This window comes from Coregonus lavaretus (assembly GCF_964263955.1).
Source record: "Coregonus lavaretus genome assembly, chromosome: 26".
NCBI classification, from domain to species: domain Eukaryota; kingdom Metazoa; phylum Chordata; class Actinopteri; order Salmoniformes; family Salmonidae; genus Coregonus; species Coregonus lavaretus.
The window spans coordinates 13463436-13480518 of NC_140013.1; the positions used below are offsets into that span (position 1 = coordinate 13463436).

Below are 17083 nucleotides of genomic sequence, written 5' to 3' on the forward strand. Positions count from 1 at the left end.
TAACATTCGCTCTGTGACAAAATAGCCATGTTGGGTTTATGTATGAACGCCTTGTATCACACACTTCTGTGTTCTAAAACATTATGTGTTCTATTACAGGATTTTGAACCACAAAATAATTTCATTCATCTTTAAAGTCTCCTATCTCAACATGATCAAAATGAAGTGATGCAACTCTTATCACTTCATAAGCAATGCACACATATGACAATGAAACAAACAAATGTATTTTACATGGATAACATGTCACTGTAACAGTATTCACATTGGTTTAAAAGAATGGTTCATCTAAAAATGATAACTGATCAAAATTCAAAACAAATGGACTTTCATAATAATTTTCGCTGAAAACCAGTGACCATTCATGGAGATCATGGGAGTTCATATGAGTCTTAGTGTTGGTGGCCATAGAGGGTTGATGAATGGGTTAATAAGGAGGAGGTGTCAGTGTATTGGCAGGCTGTGACCTGGTAGAGTTTCATTAGAGACGGTGTTAGATGGATGGGGCGCTACTCTGCACCTCTCAGGCTGAGCCCCATCAACACCGTCCCATCACAGAGTATGTGCACACACACACACACACACACACACACACACACACACACACACACACTGGGAGGGGGTATGACTGTGGGGAAAAAAAACTAAACTTTATGAATTTATACTTCTTGAGTTCTAAGGTTGTTTATCAATCATGCCATCTAGACATAAGTTGGTTCTCTATAGAGTAGACTTCTTCCACCAATACCAACTTCTGTCCCCTCACATGTAACAATACTTGATAATAAGCAAGAGGGTAGTGATGGGTGAGGCCTTCATTGACTCAGTTAGTAGAGCATGATGCTTGCAACATCAGGATTGTGGGTACTGTTATCTGTACTAACAGTATTATTAAATAATATCTGCTGCTATCTACTGTTAAGTTGTAATAGTTTTGATAATAAACCTATACTAAGTATACTTGTATCTGCTGCTATTTGGTTTTGGTTTGTTTGTAATTTGTTTTGCTACGTGATCCACTTATTGTTTTCTTGGTTTGTCTTAACTTATCTTATATTTTTTAATGACTGTGAGTTCGATTACCGGGGCCACCCATATGAAAAATATATACATGCATGACTGTAAGTTGCTTTGGATAAAAGCGTATTTTAAATGGCATATATTATTATTATGTTATTCCTATGGACACGGCACGTATAAGGATACTTCCCAGACTAGACACAAGGTGAAGCTATTTTGGCAAACATCTCAAGGCAACTTTAGATTAGAGTTGAAGATTGCAATTAGCATTGTGTTGAATGGTGAAATAGATTTATTTTTAAATCAATAGCAGCAGTGGCTCTCTGTCGGATGTCTGTCCTCACTCAATAACAGAGGATAACTAGTGTAATTAATGACCTATTTCTAAAAAGTGAAGTGCATCTCAATGAAAATAACACATTGTGCATCTTATTATGGTATAAAAACTGTAAAGAAATGTCTGAAAGCAGTAATAAATGTTTTGATAAATGTTTTCTGTCACATCTTATGTGCATGTACCTATGTATATGTGCAGAGTGTGTGTGATATCCCTCTCAGTGTATGTGTGTGAGTGTGTGTGTGTTAATATTGCATGTCAGTGGCTTTATTACGGTGTAATGGATGAGGTGGGATCGAGGGTCCCTTGAGTATCCCAGCCTGTATAAAGCCTGCTTGGTGTTCCAGTCCTCTGTCCCAGACCCAGTCAGTGGTACACTGAACCACACAGACATTCTTGTTTTCCAAGGACAGCTAACGGTCTCAGACTAAAGCAGGGGATTTTATGTGGTCAAAGTTCTACTCTAAACTGGACAGCAGACTGGTCAGTGAACAGTGGAACAACAGAGCAGAAACAACCAATTGATGGAAGTTGAAAGTGGACAAATCTGAAGCATTGCCCACCACTGGAGATTCTGACTGTAACACGAACAGTATGAATGGTACTGGAGCTTCACAGCATTAGTTTGAATTCATGGTTCCTACCTGACTTTTCTTGTGAAATCCTGTTTTTCATGTGTTTTTTTCCTCCTCTCCAGTTCCTCAACTGTCTCACAGGTGTTCCCTCACGCTGCCCTGCTGTGCGGAAGCTGGTGGGGTCACCTGTGCCAAAGCCCCCCAGGTCACTGGGGTCACAGTTCAGCTGGAGATGCACGCGCTGTGGCAACAGTTTGACCAGCTGGGCACAGAGATGATCGTCACCAAGGCTGGGAGGTAGGAAGATGTTAACACATACGGACACAGACACACACACACACACATAAACACACACACTCACTGTGGTTGAACTAATCACATATCACTGCGTTGCTGCTGTGTCCTGCATGGTCCTTGTAGGAGGATGTTCCCTACCTTCCAGGTGAGTATCTCAGGGATGGACCCTGCAGCGGAATATGTGCTGCTCATGGACTTCATCCCTGTGGATGACAAGAGATACAGGTGAGTTTTATCCATAGAGTTACATAGAATGTGATTCATAGGATCTGTGGTTTTACCTACACTCTGCCAGCATATGAGACATACACTAGATCTACTCATAATAGTGTTTGTGGGGAATCATCATACAGTATATTGTGGTTATGATGTACAGTACATAACCTGGCAGCCTCTTCTTGATTGTACCACATAATATGTACCAGATAATGCACAAAATCTTAACCAGCGCCAATTGAAAAAGCATTGAGTAGAACTTTCAGCCTGGTGTAACAGAACGTTCAATAGTGGAGTGACACAACGTGCAACCAATTAATATAGTATCTTTGCTCTCCTGTATGTAGATATGCGTTCCACAGCTCCTCGTGGCTGGTGGCGGGCCGGGCCGATGTGGCAGCCCCGGGGAGGATGCACTTCCACCCAGACTCCCCCGCCAGAGGGTCCCAGTGGATGAAACAGATGGTCTCCTTCGACGCACTCAAACTGACCAACAACCTGCTGGATGATAATGGACATGTGAGATAAGCACACACACATACACACCGACACAGACCAGTCCAGACCAGACACAGACACACACACCGACCAGTCCAGACGCAGACACACATGCATGCACACACACACACACACACACACACACATCTTTACAATCAGTACTTGCTCGCGTTCTTTATACATTCTTTGTATTTCTGAGTCTTTGTACCTGTGTGTGTATGTGATGTGCATTGTGTTTGTTTGTCACACACCCAGATGATCTTGAACTCCATGCATCGTTACCAGCCTCGATTCCATGTGGTGTATGTGGAACCATGGCGGGACAGCCAGCTTCATGCCCACCGCAACTTCTGCACCTTCTCCTTCCCTGAAACACACTTCATAGCCGTCACTGCCTACCAGAACCACAGGGTATTGTAATGACTATGTTATAACTGTCACTTCATATGATGTTGAAGAGACAAACTAGTCCAGTCTTGTATGAATTATGACCATTGGAGATTCACCCTACATACTACCTTGAAATTGATGACAGATAATGCTCTCTCTCTCTCTCTCTCTCTCTCTCTCTCTCTCTCTCTCTCTCTCTCTCTCTCTCTCTCTCTCTCTCTCTCTCTCTTTCTCTGGCCCTTATTAATATATGTAGCCTTAGAAATAAAGTTAAAATGTGAAATGCTTGACAGAGTAAGTGATGTAAACAGAGAGGTCTACTTTCTTGGGGACCTGAATTTTGACTGATTTTCATCAAGCTGTCCGCTCAAGAGGAAGCTTCTCACTGTAACCAGTGCCTGTAATCTGGTTCAGGTTATTAATCAATCTACCAGGGTGTTTACAAACACTACAGGAACTATATCATCCACATGTATCGATCACATTTTTACTAATACAGTAGAACTTTGTTCTAAAGCTGTATCTGTACCCATTGGATGCAGTGATCACAATATAGTGGCTATATCCAGGAAAGCCAAAGTTCCAAAAGCTGTGCCTAAAATAGTGTATATTTAGCTGACTCTTGTGTGGATGATGTTAAAAATATTTGTTGGTCTGATGTGATTAATAAGGAGCATCCTTCCAATTATTTATAAACATGCACCTGTTAAGAAACTGTTAGAACTGTTAAGGCTCCATGGATTGATGAGGAATTTAAAAACTGTATGAAAGAGATGGGGCAAAAGGAGTGGCTAATAAGTCTGGCTGCACATCTGACTGGCTAACTTACTGCAAATTGAGAAATTATGTGACTAAACTCAACAAAAAGAAGAAGAAACTGTATTATGATGATGACATTTTTTTGTGGTTGAGAACTTTAAATGAAATTATGGTCAGAAAGACAAACTCAACTCCATCTTTCATCGAATCAGATGGCTTATTCATCAGAAAACCATTTGATATTGCCAATTATTTTAATGATTAGTTCATTGGCAAAGTGGGCATACTTAGGCAGGAAATGCCAACAACGAACAGTGAGCCATCATATTCATGCATAAGAAAATGAATAATGAATGAAAAGCATTATACGTTTGTATTTTGTAATGTTAATAATTGTTATCAATCAATAATGTCAAACCTCCTATCTGTCATATCTTTAATCTGAGCCTAGAGGAAAGTGTTTGTCCTCAGGCCTGGAGGGAAGCCAAAGTCAATCCGCTACCAAAGAATGGTAAAGCGGCCTTTACTGGTTCTAACAGCCAACCTATCAGCTTGCTGCCAGCTCTTAGCAAACTGTAGGAAAAAACAGTGTTTGACCAAATACAATGCTATTTCTCAGTAAACTAATTAACAACAGACTTTCAGCATGCTTATAAAGAAGGGCACTCAACATGTACTGCACTGACACAAATGACTGATGATTGTTTGAAAGAAATTGATAATAAGAAGATTGTGGGAGCTGTACTGTTAGATTTCAGTGCAGCTTTTGATATTATTGACCATAACCTGTTGTTGAAAAACGTATGTGTTATGGCTTTTCAACCTCTGCCATATCGTGGATTCAGAGCTATCTATCTAATAGAACACAGAGGGTTTTCTTTAATGGAAGCTTCTCTAATGTTAAACATGTAAAATTTTTACCAATGACCTGCCACTGGCATTAAACAAAGCCTGTGTGTCCATGTATGCTGATGATTCAACCCTATATGTGTCAGCAACCACAGCTAGTGAAATGACTGCAAACCTAAACAAAGAGTTGCAGTCAGTTTTAGAATGGGTGGCCAGTAATAAACTGGTCCTGAACATCTCTAAAACTAACAGCATTGTATTTGTACAAATCAAAGTTCTAGACCTCAGCTGAATCTGAATGGTGTTGCTGTTTAGCAAGTTGAGTAGACTAAATTAGTTGGTGTTACCTTAGATTGTAAACTGTCATGGTCAAAACATATTGATTCAATGGTTGTAAAGATGGGGAGATGTCTGTCCGTGATAAAGAGATGCTCTGCTTTTTTGACACCACACTCCACAAAGCAGGCTCTAGTTTTATCTTATCTTGATTATAGTCCAGTCCAGTCATATGGTCAAGTACCGCAAAGAAGGACCTAGTTAAGCTGCAGCTGGCCCAGAACAGAGCAGCACATCTTGCTCTTCATTGTAATCAGAGGGCTAATATCAATACTATGCATGCCAGTCTCTTTTGGCTAAGAGCTGAGGAAAGACTGACTGCATCGCTTCTAGTTTTTATAAGAAAAAATGTATTGGAAATTCCAAACTGTTTTCATAGTCAACTTATATACAGCACTGACACACACATTTACCCCACCAGACATGCCACCAGGGGTCTTTTCAAAGTCCCCAGGTCCAGAACAAATCCAAGGAAATGTACAGTATTATACAGAGCCATGATTGCATGGAACTCCCTTCCATCTCATATAGCACAAGTGAACAGCAAACCTGGTTTCAAAAAACTAATAAAGCAACACCTCACGGCAAAACGCCTCTCCCCCATGTGACCTACTTTTTGTATGTACGGAAATGTATGTGTAACTGATAGATACACACACACGCACACTACATGTTAATGTTTTTAAATGTATGTAAATTGTAAAGTATTTTGTCTGTAATGTCTTTTTCGTTGTGTGTTAGACCCCAGTAAAATTATAGCTGTCGCCATTGGCGTCAGCTAATAGGGATCTGGTAAAAAACTAAAAATCTCTCTCACTCTCTCTCTCTCTCTCTCTCTCTCTCAGATCACCCAGTTGAAGATAGCCAGTAACCCGTTTGCAAAGGGCTTCCGAACTACTAATCCTGATGCCTGGTAAAACAAATAAACATGTTCTTTGTTTGTTAGCGTCTAGAACTTCAGAATCATTTCGGTGATACGTTGAACATAAAAGTCAAAGGACAACAACCAAATTCAGACATTGAGGACTGATTGTCGGATTCAGGTGGCTTCCCTCCTACAATTAATGTAAAATCTAGATTGTTCCATGGAAACACTCAATTAAATAATAACTGCAACATTGTACATCCTTATCGCTCGCTCTCTTATCACCTGATATTCAGGTTAAGGAGCAATCGCAACATGAATCCTGAATTTTGATCATGGCCTCTACATATGACAACACAACAGACACTCAATTAGGCTTATTAAGGCCAATCATAACATGATAGGGTAAAAGGTGACTGATGTTGGTAACCTGTTTTTAACCTGTTGTAATTCTGCCTAACTGTTCTTTGATAGTAATGCAACTGTGTCGTTGTGTGTTCAGGGTGGGCAGGGTGGGCAACGCCAGGCCCCTGCCTCACTCTCTGCCCACCTGGCAGCCACAGGAGGGCAGCCATGAGCCTGGCAGTATGTCAGGAGAGCAGCGAGCACAGAACCTAAAGAGTCTATCAAGTGAGCGACTGAGACCCAGGAATCTCCCTGTCCTCCTCCCTCGAAACATCAGTGTCACAATGAAATACTGAGCATGTTTTAGGCAATATACAGCCATCACTGTCACTCCATAATGTGCACTAATCTTTGGTCAGATAAATTATATTTTAAACTCTTGTTTTTTTCCTCCCCTTTCTCGACTTCTTTCTTCCTCTGTAGGACAAGAGGATTCAAACATTGTCTCTTTATCAACACTGCATCGTGAACTAGGCCACCATTGCAGGGAAGACATCAGCTGTACCAGTGAGAGAAAGGATGTGGAGAATAATATTTTTCCACCCTTGACTTTCATCCCCCTTCCCACCCTCTGGGAATGTCCAGGCACTTCAGAGAGACTGAACCTGGGATGAGAGGAGGGAATTTCTTCCATAGTTCCATTACTACAGATCTTCCTACAGTAGCCCACATTCTCCTTCAATATGTGAATATCTCTCTTCATTATTTCTCAAAGGAACCAAGTGAAAATGTTCTATCATGAGCTCAATCCTTTAGCTTATTTTCTATTTTCTTTGATTGTTTCATCTTGGGTTGGTGATTTTAGATATTTTTTACACAAAGCACACAAGGCAATATAGGGAAATTAATTGTTTGAAGTGGAAAATATTGTTATTCAAATGATGTCAATAAAGACCAATTTAAAATAATTTGCTCTTTTGCTTTATCATTTATTATAGGCTATTTTTTATTAAAGGCAATTTTTTATACCCATGATTAAATAGAAAAACTACTATACCCACAATGCCCTGTGCGCTCCTATTTCCCAACTGAGGTTGTGTTTGAAGGGAGATGTTCCGCTCAGTTACAACATGATGCAGGATTGATGGAGGAGGCGGGTGAATGCGGGAAGGTAGCGGAGATAATGCACAGAGGAGAGATGCGGATTATGGTGACTGGGATTTTTGGTCGTGTGACAGAACGATGATCGGACGGGTAACGGGCTTCTAGATTGTTGATATTGGGACCTCAGCCTTTTTGGACAATCTCTAATTCATGCGTTCTATGTTTTCTTTTATTATCGGCCTATTTGCGCAGTTGATGATTTCATTATACTGAATTTGATTGTTTTGTCGACAACTATAGGCTATTGGCACATGGATATTTTTATCGTTTATATAAGATTTAGTAAATTATTGTTATTTTTCTTATAAGGCGAGGACAAGATATATGGTCGCGGCAGCAAAGCGCTCGATACGACACCACCTGTACACGGACAGATTTTCAAATCAAGGGAACTCCGCTGTATTTTAATAAAGATGTCAACATTATTGCATTATGGCTGCAACTGTCAATTATTTCGCAGCATCAGCGTTTGATCTTGGTGCTATAAACAACAATTCTGCAGCAGTTCTAATGATGCCAAACTGAAAGGAGACGGTCGAGCGCGCAAATTAAGTGTCCTAAAATATATAGCCTAAAATAACATTTCAAAATGGAGGCACTCTGTCCTCGCTGGATGGTATTTTTATGGACGATTGTCGGCCTGTTTGTGGGTGTCAGTTTCGGCTCCAACGAGGCTGAAGTAGAACCAAACAGCTCTGGCCCACTAGCTATCCACTTCCCACTGCGGCAGGGCCCTCTCTCCGAAACCCAACCCCCGCCTGTGGCCCCGCAGCGCTCTTCGAGTGCAGCGCGGAGGCGCAGAGGGGTCAGCCGCATCAATTTCGTGGACATGATCGACAACCTCCGTGGGAAATCTGGACAGGGCTACTACGTGGAGATGGCTGTGGGCTCACCGCTACAGAAGGTGACTGACTCTCTCTCTCTCTCTCTCTCTCTCTCTCTCTCTCTCTCTCTCTCTCTCTCTCTCTCTCTCTCTCTCTCTCTCTCTCTGTGTCATTGAGACGCCCATTCCATTGACCCTGAATGACATTTTGCGCACCTGTGCCCTATATCCTCTGCATTGTGGCACATCAAACCTACCCTATCAAACTTTTGATTAGTGGAATCACGTGTTCAGTAGTAGGGCAAAAACACCCATTTGGGTCCCCAGGACCAGAATTAAGAAAGACTGGCCTTCATAAACCTTGGTAACCTGGCTTCTAAAATGGCAGATGGTGAAGAAGAAGAAGAAGAACAACAACAATAATAAATGTGTGTGTCTGTGCCTGTGTGCTTGCATGTGAGAGAAGGAGAGAGAAAGAAGGAGAGAATGAAGCCTTTAATTCTGCAGAGAGAAAGAGGGGGGGAGATAATTCCCAGTGAGGTGCAGCTAAGCAGCTGCAGGGTACAGACTGGCACACCAGAGGGATTAATGTGTGACAGAGCCAACGTTATGCCCTGCCTAGGACACTCCCATTATGCCACTAGGAGGATAAACCATCACTGGCTTCCATCCACTCACAAACATTTAGAAACATTGATACAAATACAACCATAGAGATTGATCCAGTATTAATAACTATGAATACAACACACTAAAAGACACATAACAAAATATTTCCCTCATGTAATCGAAGGGAATTCTATTACTATATTGCTTTGTTACAGCAATACAAACCAAACAAATTGCCACATAGGTCTACTGTATAGACTACTATAAGACTGTTACAGTAACTTCAAGATGTTTGAGCAGCAAATGTAAACCAGGGGCTGTATGTATCAATTATCACAGAGTAGAAGTACTGATCTAGGATCAGGTCCCCCCTGTCCATGTAATCGTATTAATTGTGATCTAAAAGGCTCAACGGATCCTACATCAGCACTCCTCTGAGACGCTTCAGACATACCTCATCTAAAATAATAGATTAGGTTTGCGACAGGGATTCTAGGCTTCTGCCAGCTAGAGGAAGTGTAGAAGGAAGTGTAGCAGGGTCGTAGCAAGTCCAAAGTGTGTGTGTGTGTGTGTGTGTGTCAGGATGCAGCTGCGGGCCAGGCGTCTCGGGTGGTGTGTGTGAAGGGAAGCAGGATGCGGGCAGGACAGATCAATTGTGAGACATCAGCGTATTCCTCACCAAAATACACCCGCTACACTACAATCAGAGAGAGAAAGGAGGAGAGCAGGCCATGAGGCTGACTGAGGGAGAGTTTATGCAGGTTAAAGTTAAATCACTCTTTACAGTACTACCTCATAATGCTAAGGTGATTCTTTATTTATTCAAATCATATAACATGCAAATGGGTCTACACAGACTGTTATGCACAATCTCCCTAGTAACCCTGTTTGATTTGAGTTTCTCCCACAATTCATTGCAATGTCTCTGTGTTTGCATGGCTTGGTGTTTTGATGTGTGTGGAGGGGGTGAATGTGGTTTGGTGGTAGGGCAGGGGCATCATGTCAGCTAAACCTAGGGAATGGATGGCAAAGGGACATTCTCCTCCAAGGAATGTTTATCCAATTGAAGCTCCTTTACTGCATTTCTACACAATTTAAAAACTCTAAAATGCAATTTGGAGCACAGCAAAAACAAGCAAAAATGACTCCAGACATTATCACCTTGTTGCTGTAGCTTCATTCACCTCAGTCAATAGGGGACTTAACATTCTAGAAAACCAGTGGAGGCTGCTGAGGGGAGGATGGCTCATTTTAATGGCTGGAACTGAGCAAAAGGAATAATATCAAACACCTGGAAACCATGTGTTTGTTGTATTTGTTACCATTCCACGTATTCCACTCCAGCCATTACCACGAGCCCGTTCTCCCCAATTAAGGTACCACCAACCTCCTGTGCTACAAACATGTCATACAAGAATTAGCTGCTACGCACTAGCTCAGCACCAGGATTAAAACTCTAGTTTGGTTTCATGTCAAGTCAAACAGCAGTTACCTAGCCAAAGCCATCTACTACAGCCATCTTTACCTCTGCACTGTTTTGAGAAAAGGTTGCGCTGTTCCCTGCAGCTGCGTGATGTTCTCTCCATAAAGCCATTCATCCATCCATACAAACAGCCTTCCCTCCTGCTCCTAGGTGTCTGCATGGTCCTAAAGTCAGCCCGTATAGTTCTGCTAAACTGCATTTGCCTTTTAATCAGGATTTTAATTATTTTAGAAGCCTATTTTAAATTGTTTGTGTTGTAGTGTATGGCGACTGCCATATCCAATTGACACCCCTGTGATTAGATTAGAAGATGACATGGATATGTTATGGAACAGCAGGGTGCATGTGATGAGTGTGTCTCAAGCGACACGTTTGTGTTGGTGGGAGTGTGTGTGTGTGTGTGCGTGGGCATTTGTGTGGAGAGTGTGTGTGGGACTGGGTGAGAGACTGAGGCAACAGGCTGGGGAATCTTCCATGCACACAGTCCTTGAGGCTCTTGGCTCTGCCACTTCCTGGACTGTGTCCCAAATGGCACCCTATTCCCTACATAGGGAATAGGGTGCCAGTTGGGGATGCATACCTGGATATTTCAGGAGCAGATCTATTATTGATCAGGGTCCTGCTGGTCACCAGAGAGACAACATGGCTGCCAGTCTGACTCACTGACTGAGCAAAATGTGAGACTCACACCGGAAGGAGAGGGAAGGAGGGAGACAGAGAGAGAGACAGAGACAGAGAGAGGGCAATCTGAGAACAGCCTAGGGGTTGGATGCAGTGGGAAAGGAAAGGAGAAGGACATTTGGAGCAAAATAAACCAATACGTAGCAACTACCAGTAACATAATGCCAGGAGGTGAGAGAGAGAGAAAGTGACTCTAAATGGCTGAAATGAAGAAGTGTTTTAGCAGCAGCTGCAGGGAAACATTTTATGAATAGGCATGGCTGTCTCCAGGGTAACAGAGATCATGTCCTTATCATCAGTGTATTTCAATGTATTCTGTCCTTTAACCCTGGAAGACGCAAGAACGCACACACACACACACCTAAAAACACCACATATACCTACTCAATACCTGTCACAATATATAGGCCTAGCTTTGGAAAAATGCTGAGTGAATATGTAATATGGTTTCATTACAATAACAACTTTGTTGTGTTTGTGAATCAGTTGAATATCCTGGTGGACACAGGCAGCAGTAACTTTGCAGTGGGGGCAGCTGCTCACCCTTTCCTCCGCAGATACTACCATCGCTCACTGTGAGTACCACAGGTTCTTATTACAATACACTGAAAGTGCTTGAAAACTTTACTGCTGACATGCACAATGCTTTGGGACCATATCAACAGTGGACTAATGCGTAAACTATCCCTTTAAATATTATATTAAATATGAATCCCATTGAACAGTGAATCTCAGTGGGATCTCTCCCTTTTAGATTACCCTGCACATACTTCCCTTGGTGGACTTATACAGTAAGCACCTTTTCTCCCCTGCTGTTCATAGGTCTAACTCCTACCGCGACCTTGGGCGCAGTGTTTACGTACCCTACACCCAGGGCCGCTGGGAGGGCGAGCTGGGCACTGACCTGGTGTCTGTGCCGCACGGCCCCAATGCCTCGCTCCGTGCCAACATCGCTGCCATTACCCAGTCGGACCGCTTCTTCATCAACGGATCCAACTGGGAGGGCATCCTGGGCCTGGCCTACGCCGAGATCGCCCGGGTGAGAGGGGGGGAGAGAGAGGGAGGGAAAGGGAAATGGGCTGGGCAGAAAACGCATGGGTGAGAGGGGGGAAGAGGAAGATGGAGAGGGAGGGAGAGAGGGAAAAGAGAGAGGGCTGAGCAGAGATTGCCTGGGTGAGAGTGAGGGAGGGAGGGAGGGAGAGAGTGATCAGCTAGAGGGTCACTGGTGAGGGTAATGTGGAAAATGCACAGTGATGGATTTGTGGAGATACAATGTCAGTTTAGGCTTGTTGTCAACAAGATGGCTAAAATTACCACAGAATTGTTTTAGATATTTCAACCCCCTCACTTTAATATAGTTATTCGTTACCCATCTTTAAATCCTTTCTAAATCCTCTAAACCCCCATATCTGTTTAGCCTGATGAGACGCTGGAGCCTTTCTTTGACTCGCTGGTGCGGCAGACCCCCGTGCCCAACCTGTTCTCCCTGCAGATGTGTGGCGCAGGGTTCACCCAGAACTACAGCCTGGGCAGTGCCACCGTGGGTGGCAGCATGGTGAGAGAGATAGACATACAGTCGATAGGAAAAGGCACAGACACATTTTCTGTTTGAGGGAAATACACAGAAGTGGTGTGTTGTGTTAGTGTAACCAAGAGGGTTATATATAGAGATTGTATGTGCCAGGCAGGTAGGTCAGTATTGTTTAGTTATAATTTGAATTGCAAAGGCAATATGAAATGGAAAGTGTATTGAGAGTTTTGGACCCAGCCTATGATACTGTCTGATTTGCTGTTTTCTTAGATCATTGGTGGAGTGGATTCTTCTCTCTATGTTGGGGACCTGTGGTACACCCCGATCCGCCGGGAGTGGTATTATGAGGTCATCATTGTGCGCATTGAGGTCAATGGTCAGGATCTCAACATGGACTGCAAGGAGGTGAGATACTGTAGCTGATGGGTTTGCTGAAGACCCTTTAATCAACATTATCCTCCCTATTTCATTCCACTTTCTCTTTAATATCCAAAGCGACTTATAGGCATGTGTGCGTACATTTTAAGTATGGGTGGCCCCTTCTCTTTTTATATTTTATTTGCTCCTGTATTCTCTTTAGTTAATCCTGAATATCTATCTATCACTAATAATGGTGCAGTAAGTGACAGTAAATAAAGAATGACAATTTGTTTCCTCTCTCTTGGCTTGTGTTTCTATCAGTACAACTATGATAAGAGCATTGTGGACAGCGGCACCACCAACCTCCGGCTCCCTCGCAAAGTGTTCCAGGCAGCCGTGAAGGCCATCGAGGCAGCCTCGTCTGTGAGTCCCTCCTCATACCTTTTCTCATCTCTCTCTCACTCCCCCTCTCTCTCTGTTGTTTTGTTCCCTCTCTTCTTTGTAGCTGACAGTTTCAGCTAGTGTCATGTGAAATCCCCTTTCTCAGGTTTAATGTCTGTAATAGTTTCATAGCTATCATCTTTCTCTAGTTTCTGCAATTGCTAAATATTCTTTATATCCCTCTCTCCCACACACACACACACACACACACACGTACACACACACGCACACACACACACACACACACACACACACACACACACACACACACACACACACACACACACACACACACACACACACACACACATACACACACACATACACACACACACACACACAAACCCCATGTCTTCTTATCAGACGGAGCAGTTTCCCTCTGGGTTCTGGTTGGGGGAGCAGCTGGTGTGCTGGCAGGCTGGCACCACCCCGTGGCACATCTTCCCTGTCATCTCGCTCTACCTAATGAGTGAGAACCGCAACCAGTCCTTCCGCATCTCCATTCTCCCACAGGTAACAGTGTCTGTCTGTGTACTTACCTGTCATTGAATACAATACATCTTCATTATTCAATTAATCAATTCAATGATCTAATGATGATCCTATCTTAAACTCCTTTCACTTTTCATTCAATTTAGATGTGTTGAGAACTACAGAGAGTATTTGATGTATGTTATTCCAATCAGAGACTGGACCTTGGAGATAGTGGTGATTAATAGAATCACTGTTTCAATGGCAATGAGATAGAAGTGGAGAGCAGCTTGTATTGGGACAGTAGAGGCAGTCAGCGCTGGCCTTGAACCTTCGACTAGCAACAGTTAACATTGATAATTAATGTTAAGCTTGTATAAAAATGTTGAAAGTAGTGAGTATATTCCTCACTCATGCACGGACTGGTTAGTTCATGCTTACACCAAACCCAAACTGCATAGACAAGCACAAAAAAGTGTTGTGAGCTTATTATCCTATTGCTGTATTTCTCCTGGTTTATTCTTACCATCCATTGTAGGTGTTCTCTACTGACTGATGTCCGCTGTTTCTTTGTGCCCCCTGCAGCAGTACCTGCGACCCGTGGAGGACGTGGCCTCGGCCCAGGAGGACTGCTATAAGTTTGCCGTATCCCAGTCCAGCACGGGCACCGTCATGGGCGCCGTCATCATGGAGGGCTTCTATGTGGTGTTCGATCGCCAGAGGAAACGCATCGGATTCGCCGTCAGCACCTGCCATGGTGAGGGGGGGCGGAGGGAGTATGAGAAGGAGGGAGAGGGGGAGATGGTATATATATACACTACCAGTCAAAAGTTTGGACACACCTACTCATTCAAGGGTTTTTCTTTATTTTTACTATTTTTTACATTGTAGAATAAGAGTGAAGACATCAAAACGATGAAATAACGCATATGGAATCATGTAGTAACCAAAAAAGTGTTAAACAAAAATAAAATGTATTTTATATTTGAGATTCTTCAAATAGCCACCCTTTGCCTTGATGACAGCTTTGCACCCCCCCCTTTTACTTTTTTTACTTTAGTTTATTTAGTAAATCTTTTCTTAAAACTGCATTGTTGGTTAAGGGCTTGTAATTAAGCATTTCACGGTAAGGTCTACACCTGTTGTATTCGGCACATGTGAGGAATAAAATGTGATTTGATTTGATTTGATATCAGGAAATCAGTCAATTTAAATAAATTATTTAGGCCCTAATCTATGGATTTCACATGACTGGGCAGGGGTGCAGCCATTGGTGGGCCTGGGAGGGCATAGGCCCACCCACTTGGGAGCCAGGCCCACCCACTGGGGAGCCAGGCCCAGCCAATCAGAATGTGTTTTTCCCCACAAAAGGGCTTTATTACATACAGAAATACTCCTCAGTTTCATCAGCTGTCCGGGTGGCTGGTCTCAGACGATCCTGCAGGTAAAGAAGCCGGATGTGGAGGTCCTGGGCTGGAGTGGTTACACGTGGTCTGCGGTTGTGAGACCGGTTGGACGTACTGCCAAAGGCGGCTTATAGTAGAGAAATGAACATTACATTCTCTGGCAACAACTCTGGTGGACATTCCTGGAGTCAGCATGCCAATTTAACACTCCCTCAAAACTTGAGACATCTGTGGCATTGTGTTGTGTGACAAAACGGCACATTTTAGAGTGGCCTTTTATTGTCCCCAGCACAAAGTGCACTTGTGTAATGATCATGCTGTTTAATCAGCTTCTTGATATGCCACACCTGTCAGGTGGATGGATTATATTGGCAAAGGAGAAATGCTCTCTAACATGGATGTAAACACATTTGTGCACAACATTTGAGAGAAATAAGCTTTTTGTGTGTATGTAAAATTTCTGGGATCTTTTATTTCAGCGCATGAAACATGGGACCAACACTTTACATGTTGCGTTTATATTTTTGTTCAGTGTATATATATACAGTGAGTGAAAAAAACATTATAAACACCTGCTCTTTCTATGACATAGACTGACCAGGTGAATCCAGGTGAAAGCTATGATCCCTTATTGATGTCACTTGTTAAATCCACTTCAATCAGTGTAGATGAAGGGGAGGAGACATGTTAAAAAAAGATTTATGTGTGTGTGCCTGTATGTATGTTGCTGATCTATGTGTATTTCTATGCCACAGTGCACGATGAGTTCCGCACGGCCTCCGTTGAGGGGCCGTTCCACGGCGTGGACCTGGAGGACTGCGGCTACAACATCCCGCAGACGGACGAGTCCACCCTCATGACCATTGCCTACATCATGGCGGGCATCTGTGCCCTCTTCATGCTGCCACTGTGCCTCATGGTGTGCCAGTGGCGCTTCTCCCGCTGCCTCCGCCCACCTGGAGCTGGGGACTTGGCTGATGATATCTCACTCCTCAAATGATAGAGAGGCATGGACATACAGTACACAGGAGAGGCAAGCCTACCAGAAATGGAAATGGAGGCTTTTCTTATTGTTGTTGAGGGCACATCAGCCTCATTGAGTAATGCAGAAACAGATTAACATGTAGGATGGTGTTGGTTGTGGTTTGGGCGGGTAGCACAATGACCAAATAAGCCAATGGCCACTTACTTTGGATTCATCAAAGGTGGATATACCAGCAAGCTGGGTTAAATGGCTTCCTGGATTCAGTGGACAACTTTATTGATAGAAGGGCATGATATAAATATACAGTATGGATAGGTGTGTGTGAGTGTTTGTGATTGTATGAGGTATGTATGTACACTACCGGTCAAAAGTTTTAGAACACCTACTCATTCAAGGGTTTGCCTTTATTTTTTTTACTATTTTCTACATTGTAGAATAATAGTGAAGACATCAAAACTATGAAATAACACATATGGAATCATGCAGTAACCAAAAAAGTGTTAAACAAATCAAAATATATTTTATATTTGAGATTCTTCAAATAGCCACTGTTTGCCTTGATGACATCTTTGCGCACTCTTGGCATTCTTTCAACCAGCTTCAACTGGAATGCTTTTCCAACAGTCTTGAAGGAGTTCCCAC

The 17083-nt window shown here is 42.9% G+C and overlaps 2 protein-coding genes across 4 annotated transcripts; both read left to right on the top strand.

Annotated features, from left to right (window-relative positions):
- The first annotated feature begins 19 nt into the window (after positions 1–19).
- Positions 20–7445, top strand: LOC311101911 (T-box transcription factor TBX1-like). Of its 2 annotated transcripts, XM_084143154.1 has the most exons (8): positions 20–1958; positions 2055–2229; positions 2353–2454; positions 2793–2964; positions 3199–3354; positions 6123–6190; positions 6645–6772; positions 6971–7445. In XM_084143154.1, the coding sequence occupies exons 1-8, from the start codon at positions 1952–1954 to the stop codon at positions 7159–7161; spliced, it is 999 nt and encodes a 332-aa protein (XP_083999280.1). In that variant the 5' UTR covers positions 20–1951; the 3' UTR covers positions 7162–7445. The 2 variants fall into 2 exon arrangements, with proteins under 2 accessions (XP_083999280.1, XP_083999281.1); XM_084143155.1 differs by lacking the exon at positions 6645–6772 and having other exon boundaries at positions 6971–7108.
- A 795-nt stretch (positions 7446–8240) lies between these two features.
- Positions 8241–16820, top strand: LOC311101670 (beta-secretase 1-like; the record flags this gene model as incomplete). 2 transcript variants are annotated; one of them, XM_084142818.1, is made up of 9 exons in its annotated part: positions 8241–8555; positions 11734–11822; positions 12070–12286; positions 12665–12802; positions 13049–13183; positions 13460–13561; positions 13943–14092; positions 14636–14807; positions 16212–16820. In XM_084142818.1, 9 exons carry the CDS (start codon positions 8241–8243, stop codon positions 16454–16456), a joined length of 1563 nt encoding a protein of 520 aa, XP_083998944.1. In that variant the 3' UTR covers positions 16457–16820. The 2 variants fall into 2 exon arrangements, with proteins under 2 accessions (XP_083998944.1, XP_083998945.1); XM_084142819.1 differs by having other exon boundaries at positions 12740–12802.
- Positions 16821–17083: the final 263 nt, after the last annotated feature.

Excerpts from the sequence above, each read along its gene's own strand:
- LOC311101911 (XM_084143154.1), top strand. Across the intron at positions 2,230-2,352 it reads ATCGTCACCAAGGCTGGGAG|GAGGATGTTCCCTACCTTCC; the intron begins GTAGGAAGATGT and ends TGGTCCTTGTAG. Across the intron at positions 6,773-6,970 it reads GAACCTAAAGAGTCTATCAA|GACAAGAGGATTCAAACATT; the intron begins GTGAGCGACTGA and ends CTTCCTCTGTAG.